General features: G+C 41.6%; 1 protein-coding gene across 9 annotated transcripts in view; it reads right to left on the reverse strand.

The window, feature by feature from the left end:
* The window catches only part of baiap2a (BAR/IMD domain containing adaptor protein 2a), a 65,868-nt gene that overhangs the window by 13,314 nt on the left and 34,733 nt on the right, over positions 1 to 17,821 (reverse strand). For all 9 annotated transcript variants that reach the window (XM_046866546.1, XM_046866548.1, XM_046866552.1 and 6 more), the window contains exons 4-6: positions 7,079 to 7,140; positions 6,855 to 6,926; positions 3,403 to 3,540 (exon numbers count right to left, since the gene is read on the reverse strand). In XM_046866546.1, the coding sequence (XP_046722502.1) occupies positions 3,403 to 3,540; positions 6,855 to 6,926; positions 7,079 to 7,140 (272 nt within the window). The remainder of the gene's footprint in view (positions 1 to 3,402; positions 3,541 to 6,854; positions 6,927 to 7,078; positions 7,141 to 17,821) is intronic.

Here is a 17,821-nt window from a genome sequence, read left to right on the forward strand (position 1 = left end):
TCTCTTATTGACAGAAGTATGACGTTGCACTAACTTGAGTGCATTAATCATTATTGAATTGCGCAGCATCGTATTTTTTCCATTGCACCGTATTGCATTAAATCGCATTTTGTCGAATCAAGTCGAAATCGGCTCTCGCTGCATCGCAATAGGGGAGAATCGCATCGCTTCATATCGGTAGCTGCTTCATATGTATCTTTAAAGTATCGCATCGTTGGCTATGCATCGAGATGAGAATCGCATCGGCCTCAGTTATGGGGATGCACATCCTTAATGTAGATGCATTAGCCATGAAATGTCCTTGTCAATAAGCTGTTGCTATATAAATGATAACACAAAAGCATTAGCCAGAAATACGGTCATAGCTCCTGTTATAGAAATTAATCAACCACTGCTGGCCAATCAGATCTGAGAACCCACAAGCACTGTTGCATAATTTATAGTGGAGCTAGGCAAGCGTCACCACCCTACCATGGATTTATGCTTGAATGTTTTTTACACAGATTTATAAAAGCAATCTCGAAGCACTTTAATCATCTCCTGAATAATTTGTGTGCGTGCGCATGCGGGAGTTTAGCACTCAGGCATGTCTCTGGGAGAGCACACATGTGCATGGCTTTGCTCCTGTGTGCATACATAATCCTGAAATGATGCGGATCACCAATCTCCATATGCTTCTTCTTAGTCACCAAATGTGCCTCAGTATGGGCCGTGGCAGCTCCACCTCCACACGGTTATTTAAGTATGACATGCCAGCTGCCACAATCTGCATTCCTCTCCATCTTCTCCTTTTATTGCACTAAATAATTAGCTAATTAGACACTTCACTTGTGAATAATGCTTTCATGAGCATAGGGATGAAGTAAACAGGAAGCCAGAAGGACAAAAGGATAGTGGAATAAAGAATGAAGGTAAACGGGCATCGGGATAAACCCAAAAAAAAAGAAAAGTAAAGCATGGGCTCAAGAATGTGGTACACTTAAACACTGAGATTTGTAAAGCGTGGGCACTCTGCTGTGTGTAAAATGCTAGAACACCGTTTTTCCGACACCCCCGCCACTGGCTGCACGTGCCTTTGTTTGCCTATCTTTCGAAAAACAGAGCAATCAGGTGGGTTTAAACACAGCTACTGTATATTATATGCATGGGCTATTCTTGCCTGGAGCTGGACAAATGCATGTACATGAAAGTTTCCAGAAGGGAAATTAAATATTGCTTCCCTCTGGTTTACAGTGGTCAAAAGAAGTGGAAGAAACAAACAAATGAACAAAAAAAGCGGTCCGAGCACACACATCTAACCTAAAGTGCTGATGACACTGATTCGTGCTGAGAGCTGGGAGCAGAGCCACAGCATGGCTGATGTATGGCTAAAGCCTATGCTGAAACATTGTCCGCAGGGTATCTGGCAGCAACCAGAGAGCATTTATCAAGTCCTAGCAACAAACCGGCGGAAACAATGGATTAATCCAGAGCTGGGTGACCTGCTCAAGCTCGCAGAGGGGGGACACACACGGGACAAGTTATAATATTTCCGTCCATGAACAAATGCTACGTTAGATTGAAATAACAACCTGGACCCGAATTGGTTATTCTGCCTGAACAGATACACGGTATAAATAGAACGAAATGCAAACACAGACAAGGAGACACTCTTCTGTTTGCACAGGGCATCTAGTTGAGTCTAGATTGTGGCTGCAGTGGAAGCAGGAGGTTTTTGAACTCATCATCAAGTTTAGATTTACAGCTCAGGGGATGAACGACGAACTCTTGATGCCGTGCAATGCATATACAATGCTCCATCATCCATTTTTAGTGACTGCCTAGTCAGGGTTGTAAGGTTTTGAATTTTTAAGTGTTTTCTAGTGAATCAACTGAATTTGTGGGACTACGTAGCAGGAACAAGCATGAATTAAAAAAGGGGATGGCAATTAAAAACACGCATGATCCAGCTGAGTCTGATGAGTTTATAGTAGTATGGCTCCGCTTTCTTTTTCTTTTTTTTTTTCCATGTCATACCACTATGGGTTTGAATATATACATAGAGGTGAACAGTGTACTAAAATATTATACTCAGAAGTTATGCAATAATATTTGTACTTAAATACAAAGTTACCTGGTCTAAAAATCCACTCAAGTAAAGTAAAAAAGCTCGTTTCAAATTCACTCAGAGTAAAATTGACTGTTGTGGGTTTTTTTTTTCTTTTCAACAGTGGAGATGGGGTGGGATTCTTGTAGCTCAAAAAGGACAAGGGGATATGAATCTCAAACTAGTTTTGAACTGCTTTACATATTAAAAGCGCAATAACAAAAAAATATAAATAAACTATTTTGAAACACACTGCAGTCCATGACATGAGTTTAACGCGAGTTACGCACCTTCGCAGCTAAAAATAAAAAATCTGCTGTAATGTCAGTTATGATGCAATCAATCGGTTGTTTCCAGAGCAAAATTTTTTCCCCTTGCATTCTTATTTATTTATTTTTTTTTAAACTCTGTAACAGATATTATTTACAATGTAGTTAAGTACAATACTTTAAACAAATCATAATTAAGTAAAAGTAAAATTAAAAAGTAAAACACCACAAAAAACAAATTTTTGAGTAAATGTTACTTTCCACCTCTGATAAATATATAGATATTGGTTTTTGGAGCACTAAACAGATATAAAGACAGATGTGTTGTCTCATACTCATAATCCCAGAGACATGTACAGGCTAGAGATCCGTGTTACATTACAGCAAGGTAATGGGGTTGAGAGAGTCGAGTTTTCACACCCAGGAAAGCGTGAAAGCTTCCTCGGGAGCTCAGGCCTCTCGGGAGCCTGGATACACTGAGTGGAGTCGAAGCCTATTTATTTCCTTTAGGACTCTGCCACTATGCTGTTGTACTCACAGAAATTAAACTGTGAGCTGATACCGGTTCTGTTACCACAGCAAACACAGAGCAGGCAGGGAAAAAATAAATAAATAAAACGGTGACAAAAGATGTTCACGTACAAGGAGTAGGTGTGTGTGTGTGGGAACTAAAGCAGGTCAAACATGCCTGGAGGAACTACTTACTATCGCAATAACATCCAGATACTAAAACAGAACATCTCTCATAACATGTAGACACGTAGGGGTGTTTTGAAGGACATTTTCAAATGTTTTGAAGGACATCATTCATCTACATAGATCTTCATCTACATAATGTTGCAGGTTCGTTCCGTGACAGCCAGATGGCCTGCCTTCTTGAAGACATGTTAGATGAAGACACTCTTATTATAGTGTATTGTGATCAGACCATTCGATGTGATGTATATTCTAGTACATACATAACGCCCTGCGACTCAGGAGGAAGAGGAGCAGAAAGTAGAGGAGGAAGCAGAGGAGGAAGAGTTAAGGGGCTAACTGTCATCTCACCTGCAGCTCCTTGTCATTGTATTTGGATGGGTTCTTGCTGCCCTGGCTCTTCCTACGCAGTTTCTTCAGCTCAGCCTGACATTTCTCCAGGCTCTCGCCTTTGCTCTTGTGCTCGATCTGGTACTTCTTCAGAGCCGCCTTCAGGAGACAAAACACACAAAATCTTAGCGTACACAAAGTTTTTTTCCGATGACTCAGGCATGCTTCAAAAACATTACGCGCGATAAACAGATTTGTACAAGGCCGAAAAGCTGCAGCTGTTGTCCACGTCCTCTAACGAGAAGCCGATTAATTAAAGGGTTCGTTGACGTTCACAAGTAAATACGACTTTTGGATTTAAATCCAATAGCGTTTGTGATTTTCGATATGGCGCTGTGATTGATAGCTTAAGTACACACACCTGGGCATTTTGATATAATGCAGTTCTTAGCTTTAAAGCACATTTTCATAACTCTCTAGCAGTTGCCATGGCCACTGGAGCGAATCCTTTTGCATAACACAAGTACGCCTCGAAGGCTGCGTGAGCGAAGATGAGATTGGTGGCTAGCACTCATTTGTCCTACGTTCAGGGCAAACCCACGTGTACAGCGGCGCTCCTCGCTCACTAAGCACGGTTGACTTTCCTCCTGTGTTCTCACAACTCAATAAAACCGCCCGTTATCATTTATAAAGTACTGAAGCAAACATTACAGCTCTGGGCGTTCAAGCGGTTCTTCGAAACGTATAATAAAAGAAACAGAGCTGGAGTTTTGGTGGTTAAGGGGTTGAGCCTCAGTGACAGGAGCTGAATAGAAGGGTCCAGATGTGGTTTCGGAAAAAAACTAATGATGATCTATGTGCAGAAATTGAAAGATGGACTGCATTAAATAGAAGCGCAGCACAGACGCTCACTCACAAACGCTGGCTGAAATCGCAGAGAGTATTAGATAGAGCAGGTTTTGTGCAAAAACAGACTATTAACGGTTTATTGGAGTAAATAGGGCATGCCTCCGATTCCTTTGATTCAGTTTAGTTGGGAAATCCTATGCACACTGTGTGTCTGAATGTGGATGATATATAAAAAGAATATAATATAAAAAAAATTGTTTTTAAAATTTTAATAAAAAATACAAAAAATTCTCGAGTTGAATTTTTTCGACCTAAACAGCTCGGGAAAAAAAATCTTGCTGGCTGCAAGGCAAATCGCAGTTTGAAAAGAATGCACTTGTTCTAACAAGTTGTTGTTTCTATAGTAACAGCTCATTCACAGAGACTTGTACAGAGACACTCCACATCATTTATGTCTGGTAATGCATGTTTTGTTAAGCTTTCACTAAGAGATTTTTATTAAATCTTTAGGAAAGGAGGCTTGGGTCAGCACCAGCACTCTGTGGTAAAGCAGACCCTCGAGTTTGGAGCCATGAGAAAAACGCTTTAATACGGTGGGCTTTGTGGTTTCTTGGTTACATGAGCTGCATTTTCTTCATTGTCGTCGTCTTATTATTATTTTCTTTAAGAGAGAAAAAGAAGGTTCTTGGTGACTAGCTGCTGTAATGCTGTAATGTGAGAACAGGAACTAACCTGTTCTGCAGACAAGTAAATAATCTAAATCATAGTTGTTGACATTGTGGGGTATAAGAAAAATGAAACAACTGGAGATGTACTTGTACTGGAACATAGCCAACTATAATGGCGTGCCCTGACATGTTTTATTCCTTATAGCTATCAGATGATAGAGAGAGACATGTGAAAAAAAATCTTGAAAAGTAATGAGTCCTGCAGGAGGCATTTGAAATCGGGTATGAGGTGATTGATGATGGCACAGGGAATCAGTGAGTGGTTTAAAAACAAACAAACAAACAAACAAACAACCTCACTAAAGTTTTTTTTTTTTTTTTTGCTTAAACGGCAACGTGCATACAGACATTTGAATTTTTTTTTAATTTACTATTTACTGTCTTGGCACTTGCGTTTCTTTTACTGCTGCGACTGCGTACCGACCGGCTGGCCGACACGTGGACTGCGGAAACGAAAATGCAATCGGCTCAGGCTGCCTTTTTTCAAAACAATGCAGCAGGGACTGTTTCAGTCTTTATATCTAAATTTTGTATCTTTTTTGTCATTTGAAAAAAAGTGTTTTCCAGAGATTTAAATCCACATCCATGTTCGGTAATCGTTTTGACACCATTATTGCACAGCGTGTCACTAGCGCAGGTCTGGAAATGTTGGCATTTTCCAGTACTTCAATGAAACTAATCGCAACACATCAGACGGAACACGTGACCGTTTTACTATAGATTTCTCCACCAACAGGCTTCCAAAGCCTTTTTCTACATTACATATGGACATACGGATAGTATACAGTATGCAAGCCACATGCACTGCTTCCTATACAGCAATGGCTTGTGTGTCTTGTGTGGTAACCATAGCAACAACAACTCTAAACTGCTCTGTCCCTTGGCCAATGAGGACTGCGCCATTATTTTAGATTAACATATCGACGAAAAAATTGAACGTAGATTGTAAATTGAATGTAAAGTTTTTTGGTTTCTCGTTTGGCTTAAGTAGATCAGGAACTGCTGATCTCTTAGTATTTTTATTTGCTAGAATGGTGCCAAAAACCACATAAAAATGACCAGAATAGTTTGAGCTGTAAATATAATAACTCAAAGAGTCACTTTTTCCACAGGTAATGATAAGAATATTATAGGATACAAAAGCAAAGACCATAAAAGGTTCCCCCTCCTGTCAGCCAAGAACAGAAATCTGAGGCTACAGTAAATAGTCTCTTCATCTGGCCCCATTAGCAAGGGGATGATAAACAGAAAATGTTGGCCCACACTGACGGCATTGTTTAAAAAATGTTCTTTTTGCCAATCTGCCTAATTAACTTCAAACAGTGATGTTTACAAGAAGCACCCACCTCTACTGTGTCTTGTAGTGATAATGAAATAAAGGCTGGGTGTTTGCACTGACTGACAATATAGTACAAAAGCAAGCAACACCCCCCACCTCCCCCAGTTATGCGATTCCATACTGAAGCAGCACCCGGCTTCGTTCCCGCTGCCCACTCGTTCTAAAGATATCCGTGAGATGCTGCACATATCCTCTAATCTTGTTTGAAATGCTGAGTTGAATCGGTGTAGCATGTGTGAGAATGAAAAAGTAAAAAAAAAAAAAAAAAAAAGACACCAAGTGAAGATGTTGCTGTGCTGTTGTAATATTAACAGCTTGAACTGCAGGAGCGCAGACTGGAGACGTATATAAAAACCCATAAGTCTGCTGCTGCATGAAATCCATCTGTCAGTCATTTTAGTTGCCATGAGAATAGGAGTGTCTCTGTGCAATGCGGAAAGCTTCTACACAGCAGCATCAGAAGAACAGTCACATGCAGACTGTTCTTTCGCTATTTAGAGCCCTGTGAAAGTGTGCGTATATATGTGTGTGTGTGTGTGTGTGTTGAGGAAACTCACAGTCAGGTATCTGGCATCCAGATCCACTTTCTTCTCCAGCTCTGAAAGCAGCTCAGTGTGGAAGCACTTCAGCTGCAGAGAAAGAGTTCAAACATTCAGCTCTCTTATTTACAACAGACAGTGCCGAGGCCGAATCCGGATCGATATATCAGATAATATAAACCCAGAGGCCACGTGTAGGGCACCGGGAAAGTCGCATGGAGAGAAAATGAAGGATAACGCACCATTTCCTCGAGCTGCACTTGTATCTGCCGGTGGACCTCGGCCATCTGAAAGAGCACGTCCCCTGCAGAGAGGAGACACGATTATTAATTTGCAGGACCACACAACGGGAACAGGAGAGGAGTGGAAACCCCCGTCGTGCACAAAGGCCATGCAGTCACGCAAGACACACGCAGACGAGACGAGCAAAACAGAGGACAAGACGAAACAATGGAACAGAGATTGACAACAAACAAACTGAGAAAAATAAATAAAAAACACCAAGCGGAAGAAAAAAAGAAGAAGCAACAAATAAATAAAAATCTCTTCTTTTCCCCCAAAAAGAGTAAGCTGTTTAAATAAATAACATCATCAGCGTCTACATAATTGAAATTTTAAAGATCAAACCAGTCATTTTGCTTGACTTCCCTAATGAGTAGCTGAATATTTGAATAAGACAGTTTAAAAAATATATATAAAAAAAAGAAAACGATAAACACAATCAACAGAGAGGGAAAAAGACAGAGAGGAGGCATGCAGCTGGCTGAGGAGGGTTTGTTTTTGCATGGTTTATACCTACACGCTGCCTCTTCTGCAATATGCAATGCATTGTGAAGAAAAAGAATAAAAAGACACATTGAGCAGGAGACAGTGGAGACATACACAGAAGCAGAAAAAACAACACAGAAAGCAAATGGTGGACGAGCGCACACACACACACACACACACACACAATCTCAAAACTAAAGTCCAAAGCCGAAACTAAACCAGGAAAGGTACAAATTAAAACTTTTAACCAAAGGTCAGAAAATGTCACATGATCCAGCACCTTTTCCAAGACCCGATTAGCGAAGCAATTACGTAAAGATTTTCTCCTGTACACAGAAACACGCATAAGGTCGCCTAAATAGAGGGCTTTATCCCGGCAAAGCAGATCCGTTTTGATTAACGATAATTACACAATCAGCACGGTAAACATGTGAAGCTCATTTACATATTTGACTTGCAGGCTGGAGCTTCGAAAGACGGGAACATGTTTTCCAGAGAAGGAGTTAAGAGATACGTCCTTAGGCTCGATGTCAAACAAACGAGATCATAAGCACGGCGTTTGGAAAAACTCTGGGAGAGAAACTGAAGATATTTGTCGGAGCGACGGGGAGGCTGGGCGTTCTCACTCTGTTCTCAACTTTATAATGCACAATATGAATCCAGTGCCAGAAGCTAATTAGATACAGAAGCATACTGGGGCTTATTCACACTCACACAGTGTGAAACAGCCTGTACTTAGAACGGCTCCTGGTAAAATAGCCACACTTCGCAGAAGACATTAATCAAGGCAGTAGTGTTGAGCGATAGACACAATTTTCAGATCACCATATCGTTCGCCTGCGAGATCGCCAATGCAAAATGCTATAGTATGGGGGCGGGGCAGTGCAATAGTTGACTTGTTTGCTCACATATTTAATAATTTCTGAACCGATTTAATAATTTTTTTAACCGATTCATTTAATTTCTCTTATTTCATCGTCTACTCGAGTTACAGGATTTTTTATTTCGGGAAATGAGGCAAAATAACGATGGAGTTGGTCAACGAGAAAAAGGTCACGTCGCCGATTCGGCAATTTCACTCAAGCAATGTTACTTAAGCAATTTGCAAACTTTGCACCCAAGTTGTGTCAGTACAAGAGTCTCAAAATGCACCAAAGCGTCTGACTGTCACTTTGACCACAGACAAATGGTCAAGCATTAATATGGCCCCCCTACATGTCTGCTACAGTTCATTCATCCCGGAGAACCACACTGCAGATGTACTGGCTGAGGCGCTGACAGAGGTCTCGCGTGATCAGGAGATAGAAAAGACTACAATTTCCTGTACACTACTGACAAAGGGGCCAATATTGTTGCACCCACACGAGGGCTCAAATGGCCATGGCTACAGAGTTTTGGCCGTAACCTGAATGTGTTCAATAAACGGAGAATTTTCTCGCAGCTGGTTGAGAAGACGAGTAGCTCGGCAAGGCGCTTTTTTGTGCGTGAATTAGTTCATTCCCAAAATCGATGCACTGCTACAAATAATGTCATCATTACAACCGCTATTTATCAACTTCAAGCAACTAACATGAACTAACGCCCGTCACGTTATAAAGCATAGCCATTAAACATGAGTTCATTGCTATGAAATAAAACAATTTCAAAAGGTTGTGTTGTGTTTAATAATCGTGCTTCACTTGACTACTTTTGACTCTTATAATGGGTGATATATCAGATTGCAAATACAGAGTTGTGATCATTTGGTTTTGAGAAGAGTTTATACCATGGAAGCACGAGGCTACACGCACAGTCACAGGAAGCACTGACCATTGGGAGCTGTGCAACCGGTGCTACTCTGACTATGTGCGTTACCACATCTGCAATTGAGACCACGTGAGCACCTTTTCATCCAGATCTCCTTACACGTGAGTTTCTCACCGGAAACAACACGATCTCACTTCTGCCAAGCGAATAGCAGAAGGTGCCTGACAAGCTCTGAAAAGAAGACTTCCAGGACACATTGCAGAAGCGACAGGAACGCTGGGAGCGCTGTATTGCTGTGCAAGGGGACTAAGGTGATAGTGTGTAAATCTAGATCAATAAAGTGTAAACAGTCTCGAAACGTTTTGAGACCACCTGGTAAACTTCAGGCAGTTCTGTCTTCTTTCATTTCATTTTTATTTGTATAGCGCTTTTAACAATGAACATTGTCTCAAAGCAGCTTTACACAGATAATGTGGTGATTAAACGTAAATATGTTCTTTGTAAGTATGTTTGTCCCTGATGAGCAACTGTGGCAAGGAAAAACTCCTCTCCTCATCTGGGTTGCACCGAATGTCCATTTGAAGCAGATATACAATGTTGCGGGGTACAGTGATGATGATCAGAAGCAAACTGTATTCCTGAGTCAGTGTAGCAGATTGATGACATTAACTACAGTCCAATCCATCCTCAAAGCGCCCGTTCTACTCCGGAATAACATGGAACCACCCAAGGTGTTGATGAGAGACCGTCCCAAGCTGCACAGAAGTGTGAAGATCCACGGAGGGGAGAAGGGCAGGAACAGTGGTCACTGGAGCCTCAGAAGCATGTTTAACTCGACCGAGAGAGAGAGAGAGAGAGAGAGAGAGAGAGAGAGAGAGAGAGAGAGAAGAGGGTGACAGGAAGAGAAGGATAACCACTCTCCTATTACACAGCTCACATCTTCAGCGCTGTAGCTAGTCTCTGGCCTGGTCCACGATCTTCAGTTACAGAGTTTACATAAACGCAATAAAGCATGTTATTTTTATAAACCACACCGAATCTAGTCAAGTCGATGCATGAATAGAGGCATGTTTATACACATTGAACACATCTACAGTTTGTGGCCCACTACTGGCTTACAGCTCCTCAGAAGGAGCTCTTTCGCACATGAACAATCCCTGTGTACCAAATGCAAACACACAGAGGCCACAGAAGAAAAGAGCATGCTCTCAGAAGGCTACTTGAGCCGATTAAAGATAATCAGTTGTGATCACAACCCCGGGGCTTACACATGGCTGCGCTCAACTGAACGCTCCCAGAGGTTCAATCGTTAAAAGATGCGCAGCGTTACAGCCGCCAAAGACTTATCCACCTTAACACACACACACACACACCGACTGAACCTGACCCAGCTGTTACACAGGTGTGACTTAGTGGAGTGATCATGCATTAATAATGACTAAGGCATTTAAGATTCTTCCTTGTTAAGTAAGTAAACCATCACCAAAGCCGTTCCAGAGATTCCACAACATAATTATTTTGGGGGATCTATTACACATAGCAGCATTTAAAAACTATGTGCTAGAAATTGAAGCATTTGTGATCTTCTAGCACTTCCTGTAAAATTGTCCAATGATTAGATTACGCACTAAATACTGAGACATTGAAACGCGTGACTCACATCCTGCTGTCAGGAATAATCCCATTAAAGATGCACGAGGTATCTGAATAAAAGTTCCAAATAAGTTTATGCCCACAGCGCAGGCTTTCTTTACTAAATACAAATGATCTGCATGTTGTAAATACTCGAGATCTGCCACTGTAATAAAAAATCTGACCTGACTCATTCGCAACATGCTGATACTGAACGTTCTTTCAACAGGCTTTAAAAGTTAACCTTATTTAAAAATCACATTACTGTTGACTTTTAGGTATACAATTAAATAAGAGTAATACTTTAGGAATTCCACTTTCCAATATCAATCAGAAGAGCATGAAGGTCCATTAAGGCAGTGGTCCCCAACCTTTTTTGCACCACGGCCCGGTTTAGGGTCAGAGAATATTTTCAAGGAGCGGCCTTTAAGGCGTGGCAATAAATACAACAAAATAAAATGATACGACCGGCATAAAAACTGGTATTTTCTAAATATAATAAACGTGAATCCACTGTGTTGTTTTTTTGTTTATTAAAGCGGTAATGTACGTGTTAGCGGCCGGAGCAGCCCCTTTAAGAAGGTAGCGGATGGAGGTAAGACATGTGACCGAGGCATCATGACATGCATCAAGAGTGAGTCATAGACAGATGTGGCGGAGAGAATCCGGTCATTTTCCAAAATAAAACATCGTCCAGAATCAGATAATGAATAAAATGGAAATAATGTAAGTTATGTATTCTTTCTGTGCGGCCCGGTACCAATTGACCCACGGACCGGTCAGGGTGTTGGGACCCACTGCTTTAAGGCATCCTTTGCTAACGTTAGAGTGGCCTGCACAAGACCATGACCTCAACCCCACTGAACACCTCTGGGATTAAGTGGATTGCACACTGTACTCCAGACCAACACACCCAACATCAGTATGTGAACTCTTGTGTCTCAATAAGCATATTCCCAAAGGCACACTTAGAAATCTAGAAAGCCTTTCAATATAAAGTAAAGGTTGTTATAACAGCAACAAGGAAACAATATTTCAAATGTTCAAAAAGCCCACATGGGTGGGATGCTCCGGGGTCAACAAAGGTTTTTTCCATTATATAATGTACGTGTCAGAAATTCTAATGTGTTTAATACTACAATGTTTTAGCAGAGTGACTTGAACTAATTACACCCCCTAAGTTACTATGGGAACAACAATTTGCAGAGGGGAATGTGAAAGAAAAAAAAAAAGTGCACAATTTCAAAGAAAATAAAGGAAAGACCTGCAATACGGTCACTCAGGCATTCAAGTAATGGTTCACGTCACAAAACTGAGGAGGCTGAATAGCATTTGAGGCGCATCAATGGATTTTCCCATACACTGGGGGGGAAAAAGGTTTGTACTCCGACAAACTTTGGCTGGAACGCCATCTTAAATACAGTACCGTCAATGATGACGCCTGAGGTTTATTCCCCCAACATGCGTTTCACCAGTTTTAATCAAAATGCATTTTCTAGTCCCGCCCACTTCGAAGTAACCGAGCACCATCAAAAATGACTACTGAAACAAGGAGGGGAAAAAAGAAGAAAAATAATAATAATAAATTAAATAAATAAATATAAATAAATAAATAAAAAGCCTTGAGCAAATTTCAGTGCAAAAACACTGCACATAATGACTGGATTTTAAATTTGCCTGAGGGAAGGAAATGATTACTGAAGCATCTCGTTGTAATTCATGACTTTTTTTTTTCTTTTGGGCAATTCAATTTAAATGTTTTTGCCTAAACCCCTGAGACAGACGGCTGGATCGATAAAAATAAATAAATAAATAAATAAATAAACATACTGCAGCCTGTCACAAAATAGCCACAGGCTCTTCAAACCCAAAAAAAAAAGCACGGTGTAGTTCTGCTAGTTATTGTTTGCTTTTGATTTAAAGTGGAAGTACATCTGGATACAGTATACACACAAACACATGGCCAAACTAAGTTGACAAAGTGAGCCACAGAGGAGCTATTGTGCATTGTGGTTTTAGGGAAAGTCCACAGGAAACACTGAGCGTCACTTTGTTTGATATGAATAACCAAAGACTTGGAATGCCGAGTTCTAGTGAAAGATCTGTGCGTGTGAAGGCGACAGGTCTGAGGGCTTTGGGTCTGGACTCATCAAACCGATTTTCTTTAGAACTGCTTGTCACAGGAACAAAAGCAGCCTCTCGGCTTGTCAGTCAGTGAGCAGATTTACTCAGATGACTCAGCCAGAGTAGTCATGCATGCCTCTACCTGTGTGTGTGTGTGTGTGTGTGTGTGTGTGTGTGTGTGTGTGTGTGTGTGTGTGTGTGTGTGTGTGTAGGGAAAGATCCCATGCTAGAAAGATCCCATGCAGTGTCTGTATAAATTCCGATGTACAACACAAGAACGGCCAACCCATTACGCACCATGCAGGCTGTAGGGGCGAGAAAGCAGAAACCCAAACGGGCATGAGATACCGTAGCCGTGAGCTAACTCAACAGGCCAGACGAGTCTGAAAGAAGGAAGTAGAGGCGGAGGGTGAATCATGGATGAAGGTCAAGTGCAGATTACTGTAGGGTGTCGTGGAAACAGAGGAAATGCGGAGGCTCGAGGCCAGAAGGAGGCGAGAGGAGAGTGGAAGGGTTTGTTCTTCTGTAGGCGGTCGGGTTTTCTCTCAACAGCTGTCACTTGTACAAACACGGAAGGATTATGCCGCTCGCTACACTTCCCACCAAGACTACGTATCCCAGAATGCTTCGGCCCGAAAGAAAAGGGGAAAAATAAAATCTGCAGCAAAGTATTAGTGCTCGGGACCAACATGTTGTTGATGGATGTGAGCTGAGCAGGAAAAACAGCCAGGATTCAGCACAGAGAAAGACCATGTTTTCCTGAGTTCTCCTGGGAAAAGTGCATCTGTGTGGTTGCTGATAATGGAAATGAGTATGGACGGGACTGTGTGTGGTACTGTGGGATATGAGGCTTCAGTGCGGTAACTACAAAGACCTCGGACAATCTTATCTTGTCCTTACAGTAGCCATGATCAGCGGAGATACCAGCATGCCTTTGTGTTTATTAACCCCCCCCCCTACCCTACACACACCCCCTCACACACACACACGGCATCAGCTGTATTGTCTGTGAATCCTAGCGATTAGACAGAAGTGGTCTCTCGAGGCACTGATCGAGTAACAGGCTTCACTGCACTGAGTGTGTTTGTGTGCGTTTGTGGTGCATCACGGTAGACATAATAAAAGGTTTTACACCTGGTATTAACGTACATCTAGAACCAACTGCCAGGCTGTGAAATTTCCATACGCCCCCAAATGCATTTCCAGTGTCCACTTTTCCAGATGGGATGCAGAACGGCTCACACCTGGCATACAGGATTATAGATGTGCATACGATTACCATTTAGCTCCTGCACATTAAAACGTTAAAAGAAATAAAAAGTGTCTCGGCTTGCAGCTCTTAGCAATAAATCGCCTCTATAGCAAATCCAGCTAACACACAAGTCTGATGGTCCCTGGAATCTCCTACCACTTCAAAAGACTGCCTTCATTTCAAAGGACTGGGATCAGACTACAAAGGTCACACAACCACGTGTCTTCACCGAGAGGTTCTACGCAGAGAGTGAACTGTGCTGTAGTGGCAAATCCAGGAATGACTGGACCAAGATCTGAATCCTCTGGTAAAATTATGCTGGTTCTTCTTAGATGATGAAGTGAATAACAGGTGCCATGATGATGAAATAATCAGTGTTGGTGAGTGGGATTTATTAGGCAGCAAGTGAACATTTTGTCCTTAAAGTTGATGTGTTCGGAGCAGAGAAAGAGAAAGGGTCAGAGCATCTCCAGAACTGCAGCTCTTGTGGGGTTTCCTGGTCTGCAGTGGTCAGTATCTTATAAAAGGATGGAACGGTGGTGAATCTGCTGAAGAAGATAAAGCTGCTAATGCTCGACAGGTCAGAACTGTTTAACAGCAAAAAGGGGCAACAACATAATATAAAATTATATTACATTAAATATATATTAGGCAGGTGGTCATAACGTAATGCCTGATCGAGGAGCTACAATGTCCACCAGCATCCTTTGGGACCACTCTGTACAGCTGAGCTTATAAATATACAAGACGTTACTGAGCAACTCAAGAACTATGAAAATGGATTAGGACTGTAATTAATATACTGCTACAATGGCTTATGACTGCAGTTTGCATGAACAGTTTTGCTGTTCACTGAACAGTACACCTTAGAAATAATACAACTACCGGATTTTTCGGACTATAAGCCGCTACTTCTTTCCCACATTTTGAACCCCGCGGCTTGAACAACGAAGCGGTTAATTTATGAATTTTTCCTGGGTTTTTCCCGGTTTCACAAACTTCAAGCCAAAAAACTGAACCCCATAACATTAGACCAATGAAATTTCCGAACGGAAACGAAAAAAACGCACCTCACCTGTGTTCTGAGCTGCACGCCATCAGGAGAAAAAACTTTTTTTTTTTTAAACGCACGACGATGCCAAAAGAAAAACTCCTGAAATAGTTGTGAAAGGAAGGAGGAAGACAGTGAACAATGACTTACTTGGTCGGCTACTGTTTAGATACAAGCTGTTGTAACGCGTTGAGTCTGGGTGAAGGGAGAGCTCGCTAACTCCAGTTGCAACAGAAATCATATAAGCACAGACAGGTTATCTAAACAGTAGCCGACCAAGTAAGTCATTGTTCACTGTCTTCGTCCTTCCTTTCACAACAATTTCTCTCGGGAGTTTTTCTTTTGGCATCGTCGTGCGTTTAAAAAAAAAAATCACACATACACAATCGATTACGGAAGGTTCTGATGCAGACTGATCAGAAAAGCATTTCCCTTGTATATACATCAGCAGCAAGTCCAAAACACAAAATTAAGTGGCACCAAGAAGTAGAAAGTCTGAAAGGTGCATGATGTGCACACAGCTGGATTAAAAAGCACACAAACATTGCTGCTGCACCCTGAAATCTGAGGGTGAATGAAGTATCCAGAACAGCAAAGTCGATTTTACTCCCCTAATTAAACTCACTGGAACGTGTTATAGTTTCCATAGTAACAAAGTATTCGCTAGGACTCCTACAATGGACTGTCTAAAGGTTATATTTAACTGAGAAAAGGTTCACCGTTGGTGCTGATTCTGTGCGTTTCCTTAAGTACATGTTTGTTCAGCATTTATGGAAGGGTCAAAGGTTTCAGGGTAGAGTACATGTTTTCTCCAGCATCTCAGTAACACTGTTTTTGGGTCTTACAACAAAAACTCCAATTATTTTGTTCTAATCCACTGGATGTTTACAGGAACTACACTGTTTGGAAGTTCACCAGCGGCATTTCCTCCATTATTAAATTCAAGTGTTGGCACTGAACACCAAATGCAGAGTTTTCATTCCTCCTGCAATACAGAGTCAAAATTAATCTCCTCATCGTGTAACCCTGACAGGTTTCAGTACTACAGTGAAGACAAATGTTAATGACATTGTCATATGTATGTAAAACAAAGCAAATGTATCTTCCCCCTTAATTAGCATTAATTCCTATACCACACAGTGAAATGTCAGACTGACAGCTCATTCAGGGCTTCAGAAGGTCTGCAAAGCTACTAAAGGAGGGTGGGTTTGCGTGGTTTTAACACCATGGCCTACTGGCCTAGTAAGACTCCTCTGAATAGCGTCATCCCGAGTAACAAACAGGGCGGCGCAAAATGAGTGCAAGCAATGCTGAAGAAATGACAGACGCAAAGCTGGAAAGAGTAGAGAAGATCGAAGAGATTCTTTCAAGCGCGCTGTTGTGCGATTGCGGCAATTAAGGAGCGACAGGAATGCCTCCACTCAAAACACGGCGAGCACGCTTTCAGGAGTGAAGGTGAGAACGACAGAATCTTCACAACACAGCCTGGGCCCTGTGACGGAGGGGAGGAGAGAGGGAAGAAGTAGAGCACGTATAACTCTTCTATCGAGAGATGTGCCAAGCGCCAAACGCCAGCGGTGTGACTCTAATGAGGAAGGGAAATTTTACACAAACATGAATGGCGATAAGAAGGGAATGGAAAAGAGAAAAGGAACGCCTGCAACTGAATTGTCTACCACACGGATGCACCCACATTGCTACACGTGGAACGCAATATCACTGAATATTACGTGTCATCAATATCACGGAATTAGTTTTTCCAGCATGACGTCTAGAGCAGTTATAACCAATAAAGAGAAAGTAACTTTTCCACAATGAACACATGACTATCACACTGAAGATCCATGCAGAATACAGCAGGCCTTTAATCCAAGCTAGGGCTGAAACAATTCCTCAAATAACTTGAGTAATTCGAATATAAAAGTATTGTTTAGTCCATTTAACTACACAAAGCGTTGTTTACTCACAATTCTGACTTGTATTCAGAGATTCAGGCAGAGTCGCCCCCCTCTGTAGTTTCAGAAATCTTTACACATTGCAATTCTATTCATTGCAGTCCATTTTATTTTCATTGAATAAAACTGAGCCTGTGATCCCTGGAGAGAACTGAGTCTGACAGTCTGCTCTGGAGAAGAATGAACAAGACAGATGTAGCAGAGGAGCCTCGTTCATACACCAACAGCTTCAAACTTCAGGCCCACAACATGGTTACCGGTGGATGCACCCGAAATGTTGGATGTTTTAAGATCAATAAAGTCAGAATAACGAAAAAATAAACTCGGAATCGGGAAAAAAAATAATAATAATAATGTATGTGTCAGAAAACGAGCTTCCATACGATTCGGGCCAAAGACAACAACAGTTTCCAAAGTTTGGGATCATTTCAAACTGAAACAAATGAACTTGCAGTGA

This window comes from Silurus meridionalis, chromosome 14 (assembly GCF_014805685.1).
Source record: "Silurus meridionalis isolate SWU-2019-XX chromosome 14, ASM1480568v1, whole genome shotgun sequence".
Taxonomy (NCBI): Eukaryota; Metazoa; Chordata; class Actinopteri; order Siluriformes; family Siluridae; genus Silurus; species Silurus meridionalis.